Source organism: Hemitrygon akajei, chromosome 1 (genome assembly GCF_048418815.1).
Source record: "Hemitrygon akajei chromosome 1, sHemAka1.3, whole genome shotgun sequence".
NCBI lineage: Eukaryota > Metazoa > Chordata > Chondrichthyes > Myliobatiformes > Dasyatidae > Hemitrygon > Hemitrygon akajei.
Genome location: NC_133124.1, coordinates 205757165 through 205778440, shown reverse-complemented (window position 1 = coordinate 205778440; position 21276 = coordinate 205757165). Strand labels below are relative to the sequence as shown.

At 45.2% G+C, this 21276-nt stretch overlaps 1 protein-coding gene across 2 annotated transcripts in view; it reads right to left on the bottom strand.

Moving 5' to 3' along the window:
• The window catches only part of LOC140734765 (beta-centractin-like), a 44708-nt gene that overhangs the window by 21430 nt on the left and 2002 nt on the right, over positions 1-21276 (bottom strand). The window contains exons 2-3 of one of the 2 annotated variants that reach the window (XM_073059232.1): positions 5148-5212; positions 1260-1335 (exon numbers count right to left, since the gene is read on the bottom strand). In XM_073059232.1, coding sequence (XP_072915333.1) covers positions 1260-1335; positions 5148-5212 — 141 coding nt within the window. The remainder of the gene's footprint in view (positions 1-1259; positions 1336-5147; positions 5213-21276) is intronic. The other variant, XM_073059242.1, reaches the window with a different exon arrangement.

Genomic DNA, 21276 nt, shown 5'->3' with positions numbered 1-21276 from the left:
TATTTAAGACGGGGGTTCCCAACCTGGGCTCATGGACTCCTTGGATAATGATAAGGGTCCATAGCATAAGAAAAGTTGGAAACTCCTGATTAAGATGATCAAAGAAGTTGGAAAAGAACATAAGGAATGTTTTTCTTTGCTAAGGATATCCTTATCAACAAGCCAGCTCTAATTTTAAATTACATCATTGGCTTAAAAATGAAGGACTGATTTTTGATCCACTTATAAGAACAAGATGAGTAGAAAAAGTTCACCTTGCTTTCATAAGGCTACCCCCTTCATGATAAATGAATTGCAAAAGAAGCTCAAAGAGCTCATAACACCAGCTTTATTATATTTTGAGATATAACATGATAAAAGGCCCTTCCAATTGAACAAGTCCATGCTGCCTAATTACACCAATGTGACCAGTAAACCCATTATCCCCATATGTCTTTAGAATGTGGGAGGAAACAAGATCACAGAAAGGAAACCCACAAAGTCAATTGCTCAATGGTTCCATTTAATATCAGAGAATGTATACAGTATAAAACCTGAAATTCTTACTCTTTGCAAATATCCATGAAATAGAAAAAAACAAAGAACGAATGACAGAAAAACGTTAGAACCCCAAAGCCTCTATCCGCCCTCCCATGCACAAGCAGCAGCAAAGCATCAACCCTCCTCCCTCCCCCTCAACTTGTTCCAGCAGGAAGCATCAGCGCCCACCACCCACCAAGCAAGCAATAGTAAAGCCCCCAAAGAGAGACTACGATCTGCAGCCTAACAAAAACTATTGTTCACCCAACACTTTGATATGCCACAGGCGCTCTCTCTCTTTAGCAAGGGAGAGAGTGATGTCACCCCTTCCATAGTGAGAAGGTTGACTAACAAACAGTTCGCTGTTTCGATGTTGAGGTCTGAAGAACTCTCCGTGGGGAGAATGTAAAAACTCCTTACTGACAGCAGTGGAATTGAACCAGGGTTGCCCATGTTGTAATAGTGTTATGCTAGGCGATAACCTACCCTGCTGTGCTGCTCCTATGTTGTTTAGTGAATCTTCACTCACCAAACGAGAGAGGCAAGAAGTGTCAACAATTAAAATATATCAGCATGATATATCTTACGTTGAAAACAAACAACAAACTGATGATCACCTGCAAACTTTCATACTTCAGGACACAAACTTTAAGCCTCGATATTTTTCCATGTCAACTGAATTTGTTTTGGCAAAGGAAGATGATTTTAATCAACAAATGGTGTTGAGAATAACACAATACCTCAGCCTTGGGCCCAATGAAGAGATCACCTTCCAATGCTCCTGCCATCACCCGAATGTGCTTTGGACGACCAACACTGTAATGAAACAGAAGCATTTTTGAAAAGTTAGAAGGAAGAGAAAATCCTGTGTTTTCTAGTAAGGCAGTGCTGTTATATTCATTCACAAGGCAAACTCAAGCCAAGCTTGAGACTTTTACAAAGTGTAAATGATCTTACTGGCCCAAAGTTGCCTGGCTTGTATCTACATTTCTGAGATGGTCCAGTGTCCCCCAGCCACTCTCACCACAACTGTATTATCAGCTGTTTCTCACTCATTTTCTCTATAATTGTTCCCTTAAAGTATTCCCAATACCCTGCCGACTAACAGACCCTCACATTAGCAGATATTGTGAGTAGCTTATGATGCTGTCTGAAAGTAGTATCACCTTCTTCATCTTTAACATCATTTAAAAAAACACAATTCTTAACCCTTCTGGCCCTGCAAACAATCCATAGTCCTCGGTCCATCACAAACATTGTCCCTAGCCACCGACTTCATTCATTTGAAATGGCGACCAAACCTTGTTTTTAACTCGATCTGACTAATGGTGTTCTTTAGGGGTTGCTGTAGGGTCTGCTACTTTTCACATTATATGTTAATGATCAGGATGATGGAAATGATTTTATTTATTATTTAACGATACAGTGCAGAGTAGGACCTCCTGGCCCTTCAAGCTGCACTGCCCCAGTAACCCCTGATGACCCCAATTTAACATTAACCTAATCATAGGACAATTTATAATGACCAATTGAACTACCCGGTACGTCATAGGACTGTGGGAGGAAACTGGAGCACCAGGCGAAATCCCATGTGTTCCATGGGGTGGACATACAGACAGTACTGGAATTGAACTCTGAACACCAGTGGCCCAAGCTGTAATAGTGTTGCGCTAACTGCTATGCTACCATAGTGCCCGTGGCTTTGTGGCTAATGTTGTGGATGATGCAAAACTAGGTGGAGGGACAGGTAGTGTTTTAGAAGCACTTTAGAAGTTTGCCCAACAACTTGGACATATTAGCAGAATGGGCAAAGAAGTGGGAAGTATATTGTTATACACTTCGGTAGAAGGAATAAAGGTGTAAACTGTTTTCTAAATGAGGATGAATTCAGAAATTGGAAATGTAAAGGGACTTAGTGCAGGATTCTCTAAAAGTTAACTTGCATGTTGAGGTGGTAGTCAGGAATATAAATGTAATGTTAGCATTCATTTTGAAAGGACTAGTATATAAAAACAAAGATGTAATGCTGAGGATTTATGAGCCACTGGTCAGACCAGATCTGTTGCAGCTTTGGATCCCTTATCTAAGAAAGGATATGTTGGCATTGAAAAGGGTCCAGAGGAGGATTACAAGAATCATCCTGGGAATGAAAGGTTAACATATCAGAAGCACTTAATGGTTCTGCGTCAGTACTCGCTGGAATTTAGAAGAATGAAGGTGATCTCATTGAAGCATACCAAATAATGAAGGGCCTAGATAGAGAGAAGTTGGGAATAGCGACAGAGTCAAGGACCAGAGGGCACAGCCTAGGAATAAAAGGATGTACCTTTAGAACTGAGATAAGAAAGAATTTCTTTAGACAGGTGATGAATCTGTAGAATTCATTGCCACAAATGGCTATGGAGGCCAAGTTACTGGGTATATTTAAAGTGGTGGTTGATAGGTTCTTGATTAGTAAAGGTGTCAAAGTTTTTGAGGAGAAGGCAGGAAAATGGGGTTGAAAGCGATAATAAATCAGCCATAATCAAATGGTGTTGAAGACTCAGTGGGTCAAATGGCCTACTTCAGCTCCTACGTTTGTCTTATAAGCAAAGGACCACATGTACATACCACTACACCCATTTTTTCTACTATAACAAAGGTGAATTCTGTTCATTAAACCATAAGACATAGGAGCAGAATTAGGCCCTTCAACCCATCTCTCGTTCTCCTCTAATGGCAGAGTACTCTATTAGTCCTCACTGATTAAAGTGTTGAGGAAGATTGAAATTGACGGGGACAAGTGTGGAAGGCAAGTGGGTGTTCAGGAGTCTTGGGTCCCACGCTGCAAGGTTTATTGATTCCACCTCATGGTTGCGGGCCTGGTTTTTGGAGGACTTGGTGGTTCCCATGTTAAATACTTTTCTGCTTAATCCTTTTTTTGCTATTTTGTACGATTTGATTGGGGAACTTCAGCGCAGACTGGCTCTGCAGCCTGCAGTCAAAGAATGACACTGCACTAAACTGAACACACCTAGACCGTTTCAAGGACTCTGCGGTTTGATGTTCAATATTCTGTGCATTATTCGCTCGCTTTTTGCCATTTGCGCATGTTGGGTGCTTGATGTTTTCTTTGAAGAGGTTCCATGATGTTTCTTTGTTTCACTGCTGCCTACAGGAGGATAAATCTCAGGGTTGTATCCCATATACATACTACGATAATAATATACTTTGAATCTTGAAAGAAATTCCTCCTCAACTCTGTCCTAAATGGATGTCCTTTGATCTCATATTGAGGCTATGCCCGCTGATCCTAGAGTCCCTCACTATCAGAAAAATCCTCTCCACATCCACTCTATTTAGGCCTTTCAATATTCCATAGGTTTCAAAGAGATCCCCCCTCATTCTTCTAAACTCCAGTGAGGTTAGGCTTAGAGCCATCAAAAGCTCCTCATACATTCACCCTTTCACTCCTGGAAACATTATAGTAAATATCCTCTGGACACTCTCCAAAGGCAACATGTATTTTCTCAGATAAGGGGCCCAAAACTGCTCACGATACTCCAAGTGTGGTCTGACTAATGCCTTATAAAGCCTCAGCATTATATCCTTGCTTTTATACTCTAGTCCTCTCAAAATGAGTGGTAACATTGCATTTGCCTTCCTTACCACCAAGTCAACCTGCAAGTTAACCTTCAGGGAATCCTACACCAGAACTGTGTACCTTTGATTTTTTTTGAATTTGCTCCCCATTTAGAAAATATTCCACGTTCTTATTCATATATTCCATCTGCCACATCTTTGCCCATTCTCTCAATCTGTCAAAGTCCTTCTGCAGACTCCCTGTCTCTCAACCTATCTTTGTATCATCTGCGAACTTGATCACAAAACCATCAATTCATTCATCCAAATCACTGGCATATAATGTAAAAAGAAGCAGACCCAACACCAATCCCTGTGGAACACTACTACTCACCAATCAACTGGAAAAAGCCCCTTTTATTCCCATTCTTTGCATTCTGCCTGTCAGCAAATCTTTAATCCATGCTAGATTCTTTTCTTTAATACCATGCTTAACTATCTTGTTAAGCAGCCTCATGTGTGGCACCTTGTCAAAATCCTTCTGAAAATTCAAGTAAACGACATCCACTGACTCTTCTTTGTCTATCCTGCCTGTTATTTCCTCAAAGAATTTCAATAAATTTGTCAAGAGGGATTTCCCCTTTAGGAAATCATGACGACTTAGGTCTATTTTACCATGTGCCTTCAAGTATCCTGAAACCACATCCTTAATGATGGACTCCAACATCTTCCCAAGCACTGAAGTCAGGCTAACTGGCCTGTAATTTATTTCCTTCTGCCACCTTCCCTTCTTAAAGAGTGGAGTGACATTTGCAATTTCCCAGTCCCCCAGAACATTCCACATAATCATTTACTGACCTCAGCTCATCTGGTGACAGCAAATGATTTTGTGGATTTATTAAAGTTCTCAACAAGTCACCAGTTGCTCCAGACATGTCTATTCCAATGCACTCATTCTACCTGAGATCATGCAAAAACCAGCACCTTTCATCTTAACTCACATCTTGACAAAAATTATCTCCATACAGCCACTATTTCCAGTGACCCAGCTGTACACAAATACTTACTAATTGGGGAAACAGTATTTTGGTATCTGATCACCAGCAAATCCAGCTTTGACAACACCAGAGCCCTAGAGAGATAAAGAACAGAACAAAAGCATGTCACACACCAGTAAATGCTAACAATGCATAACATATCAATGAACCACAGCATTATTATGGCAGAATATTTATTCAGCCCATCCAGTTCGTACTGGCTCCCAGGAGAGAAATTCAACCAGGTCATTCTCCTGCGTGATCCCCTCTAACCCCGCAAATAATTTTCCTTAATTGCCTATCCAATTCCCTTGTAATTGTTTTCAACACCCTTCTATGCAACAGGATCAAAAAGTATTTCCCACATCCCCTTCCCAGGAACCTTTCGGTTTACCAACATTTTACACTGGCATCTATTCACCAGTGACAGAAACAAATGGCCCTTCATCACTAGCAAGACCAGACAGTAAGTGTCAGCAGATTGTTGGACCTCAGGCAGAACAGAACTATCCCAATATGATTTTTGTCATACCCTTCAAGGTACTTTCTAGACCAGCTAGCGTACAATGATCAAAAACAGAAAAGGTTGCTGATTACTCCTCATTCACTTCTATAATCTGCTGGCTTATATGTGACTCCAGACCCACTCTGAAAAAGGCCTCCTAGATCTTTTCAGTTTGGAAGCAACAAATACCAAACTTGAATAAGTAAAGTCTAGCTTCTTTATGACTTTAGCTTTATTTGACGCAGGTAATGGTGAAACATTATCAGGGAGATCTTTAAACTTTCACTTCAATAGTATGTGGTACCTGCCTGTCCTGGGCCCAGTATGTAAACGCAATTAAGAAAAAAACATGGCAGCGCCTCTACATCCTTAGGAGTTTGCAGAGACTTGGCATGACATCTAAAACTTTAACAAACTTCTGAAGTGTAATGGGGAGTGCACTGACTGGCTGCATCACAGTCTGGTATGGAAACACCAATGCCTTTGAATGGAAAATCCAACTAAAGTAGTGGATATGGCCCAGTCCATTATGGGTAAAGCCCTCCCAAACGCTGAGCACATCTACATAAAATGCTGTTGCAGAAAAACAGCATCCATCATCAGGGACCCACATAACCCAGGACATGCTCTCTTCTCACTGCTGCCATCAGAAAGAAGGTACAGGAGCCTCAGGACTCTCAGCACCAGGTTCAAGAAAAGTTACTGCCCCATAACCATTAGGTTCTTGAATCAAAAGGGATAACTTCACTTGCCCACCATTGAAATGTTACCACAACCAATGGACTCACTTTCAAGGATTCTTCATCTCATGTTCTAAATATTTATTGCTTGCTTGCTTATTTATTTATCTATCTATCATTATTCTTTCTTTATTTTGTATTTATACAGTTTGTTGTCTTCTGCACTCTGGTTGAACGCCCAAGTTGGGGAGTCTTTCATTGATTCTGTTTTGGTTATTATTCTATAGATTTATTGAGTATGCTCACAAGAAAATAAATCTCAGGGTTGTATATGGTGACATTTATGTACCGTAAATTTACTTTGAACTTTGATTTATGCTAGCCAAGGCCAAGAAGCTCAAAACAGACAAGGAACTAAACTTGGACCCCTACAGATTTGTGCCCAAAAAGCATGTCCTAGCTGCATCGTGGGAACACTCTTCCACTTCAAAATAATTCTTACAATTATTTTGATTGAACTACAATTTCCCCACCCCCAATGGCTTTAACACTTGTTTTCATATCTGCGACACCACAAATTTATTTTCTACATCACCAACACCCAATAGCGCAGTAGTTACAGCTAGCGCATCACTTTGCAGTACCAGAGATCACGATCAGGGTTCAACTCCCACTACTGTTTGCCAAATTGCCTGATTCTGCTCCTATATTTCATGGTCTTAACAGTAGGAGTTTCCTCCCACAATCCAAAAAGACACATGGTTAGGGTTAGTGAGCAGTCTGCAGGCTATGCTGCCGCTGGCAGAGTGGCTGCCCCCTGCACAGTCCTTAGACTTGGTCGTTGATGAAAACAATGCACTTCACTGTGTGTTACATAGAAACATACAGCACAATACAGGCCCTTCGGCCCACAAAGCTGTGCCGAACATGTCCCTACCTTAGAACTACCTAGGCTTTACCCATAGCTCTCTACTTTTCTAAGCTCCATGTAGCCATCCAGGAATCTCTTAAAAGACTCTATCGTTTCCACCTCCACCACAGCCGCTAGCAGTCCATTCCACGCACTCACCACTCTGCATAAAAAACTTACTCCTGACATATCCTCTGTACCTACTTCCAAGCACCTTAAAACTATGCCCTCTCGTGCTAGCTTTTTTCGCCGTGGGAAAAAAGCCTCTGACTATCCACACGATCAATGCCTCTCATTATCTTGTAACACCTCTATCCAGTCATCTCTCATCGTCCATCGCTCCAAGGAGAAAAGGCCGAATTCATTCAACCTATTCTCATAAGGCATGCTCTCCAATCCAGGCAACATCCATGCAAATCTGCACTGCATCTTGTCTATGGTTTCCACACCCTTCCTATAGTGAAGTGACCAGAATTGAGCACAGTACTCCAAATGGGGTCTGACCAGGGTCCTATATAGCTGTAACATTACCTCTCAGCTCTTAAACTCAGTCCTACGATTGATGAAGGCCAATGCACCATATGCCTTCTTAACAATCGAGTCATCCTGCATAGCAGCTTTGAGTGTCCTACGGACTCGGACCCTGTGTTTGGCCTATATTTGGCCAGTACTTGTGACAAATAAAGCTAACCTTTCTTTCCTGTATAAATAATTTACTTAATAAGCACTGCTATCAACCAATATCCAATTATTTTGTGAACGGACAGGATCGCCCCAAGTTACAAATGTTTAATTTATGTATAGCCCATACATACAAACAGACATTTGGGAGAGTGATGGATGGATATGTTGACTGCTCTAGAGCTGCAGGCATCTTCTGCTGTGAGAGAATTCAACTCAAAGCAATTTCATTGCATACTGCAAAAACATCCAAATGGCTGAGATAAACACCGGGTTTAATTACACTTTCCCTTGGTTATTTGGTTCCATTAAACTTTTTTTTAAATTTAGACGTACAGCAGGGTAACAGGCTCTTGTGGTTCAATGAGTCCCATACCAATCTATTACACCCATGTGACCAATTAACCTACTAACCATACATTTTTGGATGTGGAAGGAAACTGAGGCACGGGGAGAACGTGCAAACTCTTCACAGAAGGAGGGAATTGGCGTAGTTATAGTAACCACTATGCTTATTGTGCTGCCCATAATTGCTGGGTGGCTTTATTCTGACTTGCAAACTGCTCAGGTTACAACAGATCACAGAAACAGAACTCCGGTGTAACCTGGGAGTGGGGTGACGTGTACTACACAACACATGAAATAAGCCCATTTGTTATCCAATAGTTCCTGGTCCTGTTTAATCTAAAGAGCCAGGAGACTAATCTGCAAAACCAAAAAGTGACTTGAAACTTGCAACCAAAAGCTTTCACCAAACCGTAAACAAAGGGTTCTAAGAATTGGACTAACACCCTTTTTATTGCACGCTCTGGATAGTGTGCATATCCTTTATACAAAGCAATCAAAAATTCCTTGCTTTTGACTCAACCACAGGCTTCTTCAAACTTTACAATATAGAAACATAGTAAAACTACAGCACAATACAGGTCCTTCAGCTCACAATGCTGTGCTGAACATTACTTTAGAAATCACCTAGGGTTACCCATAGCCCTCTACTTTTCTAAGCTCCATGTGCTTATCCAGGAGTCTCTTAAAAGACCCTATTGTATCCACCTCCACCACCATCGCTGGCAGCCCATTCCACGCACTCACCACTCTCTGCATTAAAAACTTACCCAACATCTCCTCTGCACCTACTTCCAAGCACCTTAAAACTGTGCCCTCTCGTGTTAGCCATTTCAGCCCTGGGTAAAAGCCTCTATCCACATGATCAATGCCTCTCATTACCTTATACACCTCTATCAGGTCATCTCTCATTGTCCATCGCTCCAAGGAGAAAAGGCCAAGTTCACTCGACCTATTCTCGTAAGGCATGCTCCCCAATCCAGACAACATCCTTGTAAACCTCCTCTGCACCCTTTCTATAGCTTCCACATCCTTCCTGTAGTGAGGTGACCAGAAATGAGCACAGTACTCCAAGTGGTGTCTGACCAGGGACCTATATAACTGTAACCCTCAGGCTCACCCAGCTCATGTTCGTCTAGGGGAAAACAGCCTTTGGCCCCGCCAAACAGAAATCATGTTTGTGTGGATGATATGTAATGTACTGCCCAGTTACAAACCCACAATGCAAAATATCAGACAGTACACTATATGCAATTAAATTACTGAACTTTATGAATCTTAATCCGAATATAGGGTTAGTAATGAAAATAAAAAAGGGCCCAATTCAAGGAAAAGTCAAAAGTGCACGTTGGAGCTCACTCAGCCATTCTTCCACCATTGATCTCCTCTGAGCATCGCCGACCTTCAGACCCTCAGATCCCAGTCCACTCCATCCGATGGTCTACCAGCTCTCTCCTCCACACGCGTCTTCCCTCTTCATCTCTCCTCGACAAAGACTGCAAAAAACCTCCTTCCAGATTCACAAGACAGAGCAACCATCTCTGATCGGCTAACATGCATACTACAGCCCTGTTATCTCCAGCCATAACCCAAACATTGCTGCTACAGAGAAACCGTTACCTCAGCAGTAATCATTACAGAGAAGCCATTACATTAGCAGTGAATCCTTACAATGCGTTACATAATTGTAAGGATTTTATTTATCTTGTTTTCATCTGTGCTATTATTTATGAAGTCTGAAATACTAGCTGCATCTTTTTTGCCACTTTAATTCCAAGTGAATAGAGTCTCCAGATTCTGAGAGCATCTCATCTGTGGGTCAATGGGCAGCAATAATGCTTAGGAAGCAGATGTACTTGAGTTTGAATCCCACTGCAGAAACTAAAAACAAAAATTTGGGCACTCACTTCACTTTCAGATGGGATGTTAAACCAAAGCATACCCAACATCATTATATCCATCATTAAGGACTCCCACCATAGAGGCCATGTCCTCTTTTCATTACTACCATCAGGGAGTTGGTACAGAAGCCTGAAGACATCCACACAATGTTTTAGGATCAGCTTCTTCCCCTCCATCATCAGATTTCTCAACTATTCATGAAAACCACCTCAGCATTTTGCTTTTAGCGATTTAATATTTCTTCAAAGTTCAAAGTAAATTTGATTATGAAAGTACATATATGTCACCATATACAACCCAATTTTCCTGTTAGCATACTCTGCAAATCTATAGAATAGTAACTATAACAGGATCAATGAAAGAACGCACACAAAATGTTAGAGGAACTCAGCAAGCCAGGCAGCATCTAAGGAATAGAGTACATTCGACATTTCAGGCCGATACCCTTTTTCAGGACTGGAGATAAAAAGATGATGAATAGGCCTCATCACGAGAGTAGAACGCAGCAGCTCAGTGCAACAGTCTCCCAATCTACATTGGGTCTCACCAATATACAGGAGGCCACACCAGGACAACCAGACACAGTACATGACCCCAACAGACTCACAGGTGAAGTGTTGCCTCACCTGGAAGTACTGTTTGGGGCCCTGAATGGTAGTGAGGGAGATGGTGTAGGGGGGAGGTTCCGCTTGCAAGGATAAGTGCCAGGAGGGAGATCAATGGGGAGGGAAACCCCTTCTGAAAGCAGAAAATGGGGGGGGGAGGGAAGAGAGAAATATGTGCTTCGTGGTGGGATCCCATTAGGAGATAATGGAAGTTCCTGATAATTACATGCTGGATGCAGAGGCTGGTGGGGTGGTGGGTGAGGAAATAAGGAACCCTAACACTGGGAGGATTGGGTGAGAGCAGATGTGCATGAAATGGAAGAAATGCAAATGAGGGTAGCGTTGATGGTGGAGGAAGGGAAGCCCCTTTCTTTGGAGGAGGAGGATATGTCCTTCGTTCTGGAATGAAAAGCTTCATACCTAGAGCTGATAGAGAAGGGATGGCGTTTTTTTTTACAAGTAACAGGGTGGAAAGACATATAGTCCAGGTAGCTATGAGCGTCCGTGTGTTTAGAATAAACTTCAGTAGATAAGCTGTCTTCAGAGATAGAGAGAGAGATCAAGAAAGGGGAGAGAGGTGAATTTGAGGCCAGGGTGGAAGTTGAAGTCAAAGTGGATGAAGTCAATGAGTTCTACACGGCTGCAGGAGGCAGCACCAATTCAGTCATCGATGTAGTGTAAAAAAAGTGGGGGACGGCCACTAGTGTAGGCTTGGAACGTGTAGCCGACTAAAAGTGAGGCATAGCTGGGACCCATGAGAGTGCCCAGGGCTTCTGTCCTTTCCTATTAGATTCCCCCTTCTCCAGCCCTGTATCTCTTTCAACAATCAACTTCCCACCTCTTTACTTCACCCTTCTCCCTTCAGTTTTACCTACCACCTTGCGTTTCTCCCTCTCCTCCTCCCACCTTTCAACTGAATTCCTTGTCTTTTTTCTCCAGACCTGCTGAAATGTCTTGACCCAAAATGTTGACTATACTCTTTTCCATAGAAGCTACCTGGCTTGCTGAATTCCTCCAGCATTTTGTGTGTTGCTTAGATTTCCAGCATCTGCAGATTTTCTCGTTTGTCAATGAATGATAAACTAGAGTGCAGAAGACAACACTGTGCAAATGCAAATTAAATAAATAGCAATAAATACCAAGAACATGAGATAATGAGATAAAGAGTCTTGAAAGTGAGATGATTTGTTACGGGAACATGGACTGGCAAGTGAGTGTAGTTATTCCCATCATTCACGAGCCTGATGGTCGTGGAGCAGTAACTGTTCTTGAACCTGGTAGTTCAAATCCTGAGGTTCTTGTACCTTCCACCTGCCAGCAGCAGTAAGAAAAGGGCATGGCCTGGGTGGTGGTGATCTCTGATGATGGATGCTGCTTTCTTGTGACAGCGTTTCATGTAGATGTGCTCAATGGTTGGAAGGGCTTTTTACCTGTGATGTATTGGGCTGAAACATTGTAACCCATATTAACTTATGTATTGCACTGGCACAAGAAAAATTTCCTGACATATGACAGAGATTTAAAAAAAAACGGATTCTGAGCCCTTGCAGTGGATAACACCATTTCTAAGAGCTACAGGTAAGTTACCCAACATGCCCTGACCAACATCCATCCTTCAATGTCACAAAAAATGTCACTGTCATATTGGTTGTGAGCAGCATTGTGTGCAAAAGCAAATATTTATTGCATATTTCACATTACAAAATCAAATACCAGAGACATGAAAAAACATAATAGTAGGTCTTTATTTGTGCCAATTCTTTTTTTCCCTGCCCCGAAGATACAAATTCTTACAAGGTTATAGTTCACACTGTGCTATTTATCAAAAGTCATGAGAGGAAGTGCCAACAAATTTTCCTTCTAATGTAGGAGCTGGGAGTGTGCTGGGCTGTGTGGAAATATTAAAAACAATTGTCACTAAACCCAATGCATCTTCAACCAATACTCTCACAGTCTCCTACTGCAGGACAGTTTTCAAGTTTTGATTTTTTCATTCTAGGGGTGTGAGTTGTGCAGGCATTTATTGCCCATTTCTAATTGTCCCTCTGTTAAGACAGTTATGAGCTGCATATCAACCAGACTGGGTAAGGATTGCCAATTTTCTCCCCAAAGTACATGTGGACTGGATTGGTTTCTAGAACAATCAGAAGTTTTAGCAAGTGTTTCTGAAACTAATTTTGGAATCCTGCTTTAATTATTTCTTGAATTTAAATTCCACAGCTGCTGTAATGGGATTCGAACTCATCCTTGGAACAGGATGCTGGCAACTTGCTGGACAACTTAATTACCACACCACCATGAAAGTTAAATTCTTGACATCACCCGAATCAACTAAGTGGCCTGATGAATCATTTTAAAGAGAACTTAATGGATCCGGGCATAAGCAACAAGTTGAAGATTTTGCTGCTTTTTTAAAAAAAGAAAAATAACAAATTAAAATAGTTGTCGATTTAAATGTTGTAATACATTTGAGAGGAGATTATTAAGTACTTTAGATCTCAGCTGATCAGGAATTAACATGGAGCAAAACCTACTGATTGTAGAAATGTGAAGCAAAACAGCAAATATTTGAGATATTCAGGAGGTCACACAGTATCTAGAGTGGAAAATACCATTTCATAAACGTTCATCCCACCAGAAATACTAAGTTTTTCCCTCTACATCTGTTTCCTCTTTTCCCACTTCATTCCACATCCAACTGGTCCCTCTGCAGGACAAGGCACTGTACAGCAGAATATAGTCTGATGTTGGCATTGATTTTTGTGATACTTCCCAATCAAAAATTCCATTGTGTCTGCAGTTTAGAGCTATTCCCATCCAGAAACTTTGTCAGGCTAAGGGAATAGTGGGAAGAACAATCCGATGAACATCGTACGTTCTGTATTTTTGTTACATAGGAACAATCATTATCATGAGATAGATGCTCACAAGTAGAAAGACATTTCAATTTACACTCAGTGACCCTGTATTAGGGTAAATAAACTGTTCACCATCAGAGTTCAAGTGATGCAGTGCTATGTACAATGGCAACATTTAGCTGAAGAGTAAGGGCTGAATATCAGCTCACAGTTAACTTTCAAACTGAAAATCTGGTCTGTTGTGATCACTGTTACCCAGATGCTCACCAAATGAAAATCAAATCCAAGTAGCTCAACACTGTTGTGAGCTTAATCTAGCTCAAACATTGACTAGAAGTATTTTGGTCAAGAAATTTTTCCTGACAAGATTTCAAGATGTGTCTCCCTTTCAGCTTTTTACACTACTAACAACCCTCACTAATCTATTTACACTAATAACCATCCCTCCCCTCACCGATCTGTTTACACTAATAACCATCCCTCTCTTCAATCTATTTACACTAATAACATCCCTCCCCTCACCAATCTGTGTACAGTAACAAATATCTCTCCCTTTATCAATCTATGTGAGAGATAAGATCCTAATTTTCTACATTTTTAAAAATAGCTAACAGTGAAGTTCTTACGTACCCAGTTTTATTGATGCCTGATGATCTTGCTTTAGACTTTGAGAGAAAACATGAGAAGAATGATTATACTGTGGCGACCCACTTCCCAGTGCACTCGAACCGGCTCACAAAGCGGCGCGCACTGACCGGCATTGAGGCCGGTCCCAAAGAGGGTGCCAAGCCTGCTTCACCAGCAAGGGGAAAAGCCTGCGCACGGGACGGGACTGTGAATACGCGCCCCCTACAGAATTCCCGTCCGGGGAGGGCAGATCAGGAAGGCTTTAAAGTGAGGCTGCGAAGTTTGAATAAACCTCTTTTGTAACTGCAGCTCACCGACTCCGTGTCGTTATTGCAGCGCTGCGTGTAGCACACCACTACAATTGGTGACCCCGACAGCCCAAACGATATTTGGACCAGAGATGAACGACGCCCCATCTGTTCATGCAGTTTCATTAAAACTGCCAAGCTTCTGGACACTGCGACCTCACCTATGGTTCCAGCAAGCAGAAGCCCAGCTCCACATTCGGCAGATAACCTCGGATGCCACGCGTTACTACTACGTGGTGAGCTCCCTCGACCAGGAGACAGCCGCCCAGGTTGAGGAGTTCATACAATTGCCCCCAGCGGACGGCAAATACACAGAATTTAAAGCCTTGCTCATAAGGATTTTCGGACTCTCGTGGCGCGAGCGAGCTGCCCGCTTACTGCACCTGGATGGTTTGGAGGACAGGCCACCGTCGGCTTTGATGAACGAGATGTTGTCCCTGGCCGGAGGTCACAAGCCCTGCCTCATGTTTGAGCAGGCATTCCTGGAGCAGCTGCCCGAGGACATACGCCTGCTGCAGTCCGACGTGGATTTCAGCGACTCCCGGAAGGTGGCGGCCCGGGCAGACGTGCTGTGGAAAGCCAAGAAGGAGAGTGGGGCATCCGTCACACAGATCACCAGGCCACGCTCCCAGCAGCAAACCAGACCAGGCCCGGCCACAGAGCCTGCTAACCCCAGATGCAGGGGTGAGGAGACCAATGAACAATGGTGCTTCTACCACCAGCGGTGGGGCGCAGAAACCCACCCTGCAAGTTCCCGGGAAATGCCAGGGCCAGCCGCCGCTGATGGCTACGGCGGCTGGCCATCGGGATAGCCTCCTGTATGTCTGGGAGGAGCAGTCGGGACGGCGCTTTTTGGTCAACACCAGAGCCGAGATCAGCGTCTTACCTCCGACGAGTTACGATACCCGCAACAGAGAACCGGGTCCCACCTTGAAGGCCGCGAATGGCAGCACAGTAAGGACCTACAGCACCCATACGGTGCAGCTACAGTTCAGCTCCAGCCGGTTCACGTGGGACTTCACACTGGCCGCCGTAGCCCAACCGCTCCCGGGAGCGGATTTTTTGCGAGCTCACAGCCTACTGGTCGACCTGCCCAGGAAGAGACTGGTCCACGCCGAGACCTTTCAAACATTCTCCCTGCATGAAGCCCAGTTGCCGGCCCCAAACCTAGACTCCATCACACTGTCCGACAAAGACTTCACCAAAGTCCTGGCGGATTTCCCATCGGTTCTGGCACCGCAGTTCATGGCAGCCATGCCCAGACACAGCGTACAGCACCACATCCCGACACAGGGACCACCCCTCCACGCCCGTGCTCGAAGGCTCCCCCCAGACAAGCTCCAGCTGGTGAAGGAGGAGTTCAGGAGGATGGAGGAATTGGGGATCATACGGCGGTCCGACAGCCCGTGGGCCTCCCCCTGCACATGGTGCCCAAAGCAACAGGGGGCTGGAGACCATGCGGCGACTACCGCAGGCTGAACGAGGCTACAACACTGGACCGCTACCCTGTGCCGCACATTCAGGACTTTGCAGCAAACCTCGTCCGAGGATACCATCAAATCCCGATGCATCCGGATGACATCCCCAAAACGGCACTCATCACCCCTTTCAGCCTTTTCGAGTTCCTCCGCATGTCGTTCGGCCTAAAGAATGCCGCACAGACGTTTCAGCGGTTAATGGACGCAGTGGGACGCGACCTGGACTTCGCTTTCATCTATTTGGACAACATCCTCATAGCCAGCAGCAGTCGTCAGGAGCATCTGTCCCACCTCTGTCAACTCTACGCCCGACTGAGTGAATACGGCCTGACAATCAACCCGGCCAAATGCCAGTTCGGGCTCAACACCATCGACTTCCTGGGCCACAGGATTACTAAAGACGGGGCAACCCCTCTGCCCGCCAAGGTAGACGCGGTCTGCCATTTCCCCCGACCCAACACAATCAAAGGCCTTCAGGAATTCATGGGTATGGTGAATTTCTACCACTGCTTCCTCCCTTCAGCTGCCCGAATCATGCGCCCCCTGTTCGCCCTGATGTCGGGTAAGGGCAAGGACATTACCTGGGACAAGGAGTCCGCCGCCGCTTTCATTAAAACCAAAGAAGCCTTGGCAAACACCACGATGCTAGTGCACCCCAGAATGGACGTCCCTACCGCCTTCACAGTGGACGCATCCAACACGGCAGTCGGTGGAGTGCTGGAACAACTCATTGAGGGTCGCTGGCAACCCCTGGCGTTTTTCAGCAAACACCTGCGACCACCCGAGCTCAAATACAGTGCTTTCGACCGGGAACTGTTGGCGCTATACCTGGCAATCCGGCATTTCAGGTACTTCTTAGAAGGTAGGCCCTTCACTGCGTTCACGGACCACAAACCGCTTACCTTTGTGTTCACGAAAGCATCCGACCCCTGGTCGTCCCGCCAGCAGCGACATCTGTCCTACATCTCCGAATACACGACGGATGTCCGGCATGTCTCCGGGACGGACAACGTCATGGCGGACGCTCTCTCCAGACCTAACATCCAAGCCCTGTCCCAGGGGGTAGACTATGAAGCACTGGCAGAGGCGCAGCAGGCAGACGAGGAGATCCCTAGTTACAGGACTGCAGTCTCCGGTTTGCAGCTCCAGGACCTCCCCATAGGCCCAGGTGAGAGGACCCTACTCTGTGACGTCACCACCGGCCAACCCCGCCCCATCGTCCCGGCAACCTGGCGGCGGCGCGTTTTCAACTCCATTCACAACTTAGCGCACCCCTCCATCAGGACAACCGTCCAGATGGTAGCCAGCAGGTTCGTTTGGCACGGACTCCGCAAGCAGTCAGTGAATGGGCTAGAATGTGCATGCACTACCAAACAGCCAAGGTGCAGCAGCACACCAAAGCCCTGCCGCAGCAGTTCCACCCCGCCAGCCGGCGTTTTGACCACATTCATGTAGATATCGTGGGCCCTCTGCCAGTGTTGCGCAGAGCGCGGCACCTCCTCACTATCGTGGACCGGTTCACAAGATGGCCAGAGGCGGTCCCGCTCACCGACACCACCTCCGAATCTTGCGCCCGGGCGCTGATTGCCACCTGGGTATCTTGCTTTGGTGTACCAGCCCACATGACCTCCGACAGAGGCGCCCAGTTCACCTCCAGCCTGTGGTCAGCTATGGCCAGCCTTTTGGGAACACAGCTGCACCACACAACTGCCTACCACCCACAGTCGAACGGAGTAGTGGAGCGTTTCCGTCGTCACCTGAAATCGGCTCTCATGGCCCGCCTCAAAGGGGGGTGGACGAGCTTCCCTGGGTCCTGCTCGGAATCTGCACGGCACCCAAAGAGGATCTGCACACCTCGTCGGCCAAGTTGGTGCATGGCGCGCCCCTGGTCATCCCAGGAGAGTTCATACCAGCCCCAAGGGGGCAAGAGGAAGAACCCGCAGCAGTCCTGGGCAGACTACGCGAGAGGCTCGGTAACCTGGCCCCCATACCCACTTCACACCATGGGCAGAACCCGACCTGTGTACCCAAAGACCTGCAAAACTGTAAGTTCGTTTTTGTACGGCGGGGCGGACATTGGGCACTGCTACAGCAGCCCTACGAGGGGCCGTTTACGGTGATAAACAACGGGTCCACATTCGTGCTGGACATTGGGGGGAAGAGGAGGTTTTCACGGTGGACCGACTCAAACCGGCTCATGTGGACTTGGCGCAGCCGGTCGAGATTCAGGCATCGCGGCGCAGAGGCAGACCTTCCAAACAGAGTCCAACCCAGACTGTGGACGTTGGGGGGTGTATTGCCAGTTCTGGGGGGGGGGGGGGGGGGGTTTATGTGGTGATCCACTTCCCAGCGCACTCGAACTGGCTCACAAAGTGGTGCGCGCCGGCATTGAGGCTGATCCCTAAGAGGGTGCCAAGCCTGCTTCACCAGCAAGGGGAAAAGCCTGCGCACGGGACGGGACTGTGAATATGCGCCCCTCACAGCATTCCTGCACGGGGAGGGTGGGATCAGGAAGGCTTTAAAGCGAGGCCGCGAGGTTTGAATAAACCTCTTTTGTAACTGCAGCTCACCGACTCCGTGTCGTTATTGCAGCGCTGCGTGTAGCACACCGCTACAATATCAAGTATATTATCCCCTTGAACCTGCACCACCGCTCAAGAACCTTGAGGGTGATTCTTTCACTTGTTTCATTTCTCTGCACAATCTGCTGGAAGTCCATATTTAGTTGATTTCCTGTGACTCCTGATGATATTCCAAGCTTATAGTGATTTGGGTATCTGTTTGCTACATATATTCAGTGGCCACTTTAGTAGGTACAATACCCAATATTGTATTATTGCTGCTTATTAATGCAAATATCTAATCATCCAATCATGTGGCAGCAACTCAACGCATAAAAGAATGCAAACATGGCAAACACAGTGCTGCCAGGATAATCAAGGACATGACCCACCCAGCCAACACACCTTTTGTCCCTCTTCCCTCCGGGAGAAGGTTCAGGAGCATGAAGATTCGTACAGCCAGATTTGGGAACAGCTTCTTTCCAACTGTGACAAGACTGCTGAATGGATCCTGACCCGGATCTGGGCCGTACCTTCCAAATATCCAGACCTGACTTGCACTACCTTACTTTCCCTTTTCTATTTTCTAATTATGATTTATAATATAAATTTTTATTATATTTACTTCGATTTGTACTTCAGGGAGCGCCAAGCACAGAATCAAATATCGCTGTGAGGATTGTACGCTCTAGTATCAATTGTTTGGTGACAATAAAGTAGAAGGTTCATTTAACACAAGGAAATCTGCAGATGCTGGAAATTCAAGCAACACACACAAAATGCTGGTGGAACGCAGGAGGCCGGGCAGCATCTATAGGGAGAAGCACTGTCGACGTTTCGGGCCGAGACCCTTCGTCAGGACTAACTGAAAGGAAAGATAGTAAGAGATTTGAAAGTAGGAGGGGATTCAGTTGCTGTTCAGATCAAACATCAGAAATGAGTTCAAAGCAACTTTCACCACAGAATCATTGTTGGTGCCAGATGGGGTGGTTTGAATATCTTGGAATGGTATGGCTACTCTGTGTGCAAACACACCTTGAGAAAGATCAGAAGGAAATGGCCAGACTGGTTCAAGCTGACAGGAAGGCAACAGTAATAGCCACACTTTTCAACAGTGGTGTGCAGGAAGAGCATCTCTGAATGTACCACACATTGAACCTTGAAATAAATGGGTACAGCAGCAGAAGATCCTGTGTTCTGATTCTGTAACTAATAAAATGGCCACAGAGTGTATTGCTGAGCACCAGAACCACATTGATAAAGGAGAAATCCGTTGACATTTGTGAGACATTAGAAAGCAGATGCTAGAGGAACTCTGTGTCAAGCAGCATCTGTTGAGGAAAGGAATTGCCAATTTTTGGGTGAGATAATAGAACAGTACAGCATCGCAACAGGCTTTCAGCCCATAATGCTGTGCTGAACTGATTAATCTGCAATCAAATGCCTAACTGAACCAATCTTCCTACACAATGCAACATCCTTACATTATCCAGCACATCCATATGCCCAAGAGCTTTTTGAATGTCTCTATTATATTTGCCTCCACAACTATTCCAGGCAGCACTTACCATGAACCCACTACTCTATGTAATAAAAAAAACTTGCCAGGGACATTTCCTTTGAACTTATTGTCTCTCACCTTAAATGCATGTCCTCTGCTATTAGACATTTCAATATTGGGTACATACTGCCTGTCTGCTCTATGCCTCTCATAATCCTACTGACTTCTATCATATCTCCTCTCAGCCTCTGCCACCCTAGGAAAAATAAGCCTAGTTTTTCCCCAAACTCTCCCTACAGCAGATGCCTGATAATTCAGGCAGCACCCTCTCCAAAGACTTGACATCATTCCTACAACAAATGAATGTAAAATTCCAGATGTGGCCCAAGAAGAGTTTTATAAAGCTGCAAAATTATTTGCCAAATAATCAAAGTATGTCATATGCTTTCTTTATCACGCTTTTGGGGTGGAGATACATCTCTACCAAAGAAGATTCAAGACATTCCTTCCCTCCACTAAACTGCAGGTCACCCTTGGGCAAGGTGCAGCACCTCCTTAGCCCCCCGTTTAGGGTCATGGGAAGCCAGGGAGCAGGTGGTGGATGGTCGTACGTATCACAAGTCGTGATTATGCAACCACTGACACCATACAGACAATCTCTGAAGAGTACTGATAACTGCTAGGGTCACCAATCTTATAAAGACACTGCTCAGAAGGCAACGGCAAACCACTTCTGCAGAAAAATTTGCCAAGTACAATCATGGTCATAGAAAAACCATGTTGTCGTGGCTATCCCTTGAGGTCGAAGATGATGGTCTTTGTTCCGTTTCCACAGAGCGAAGACGCCTGTGCGTGTATTTGTTTAATGTGTACTTGATGTTGCACTCCAAGAAGCACACGATACTTCACAAATCAACCAACTGATTCCAATGGCATGGAAACCACGACGATTGGAGCTGATGGATTTGTTGCAGCCTTCATTCGTCTTCACAGCCGTTCAGTTTGAAGTAACTTCGACCGTTGAGGTCTTGGTCGGATTGTTCTTTGTCAGGGACCTCACCCTCAACCTTACCGCCATGGGTGACCCTACCAGGAGCATAGCTCCAGATGGCATCGCTCTCGGGATCTCAGGACCACACAAGCTTCTCCACCACGACAAAGTGACAATCCACGGAGAAGGGAAAGACCATGATTGCCC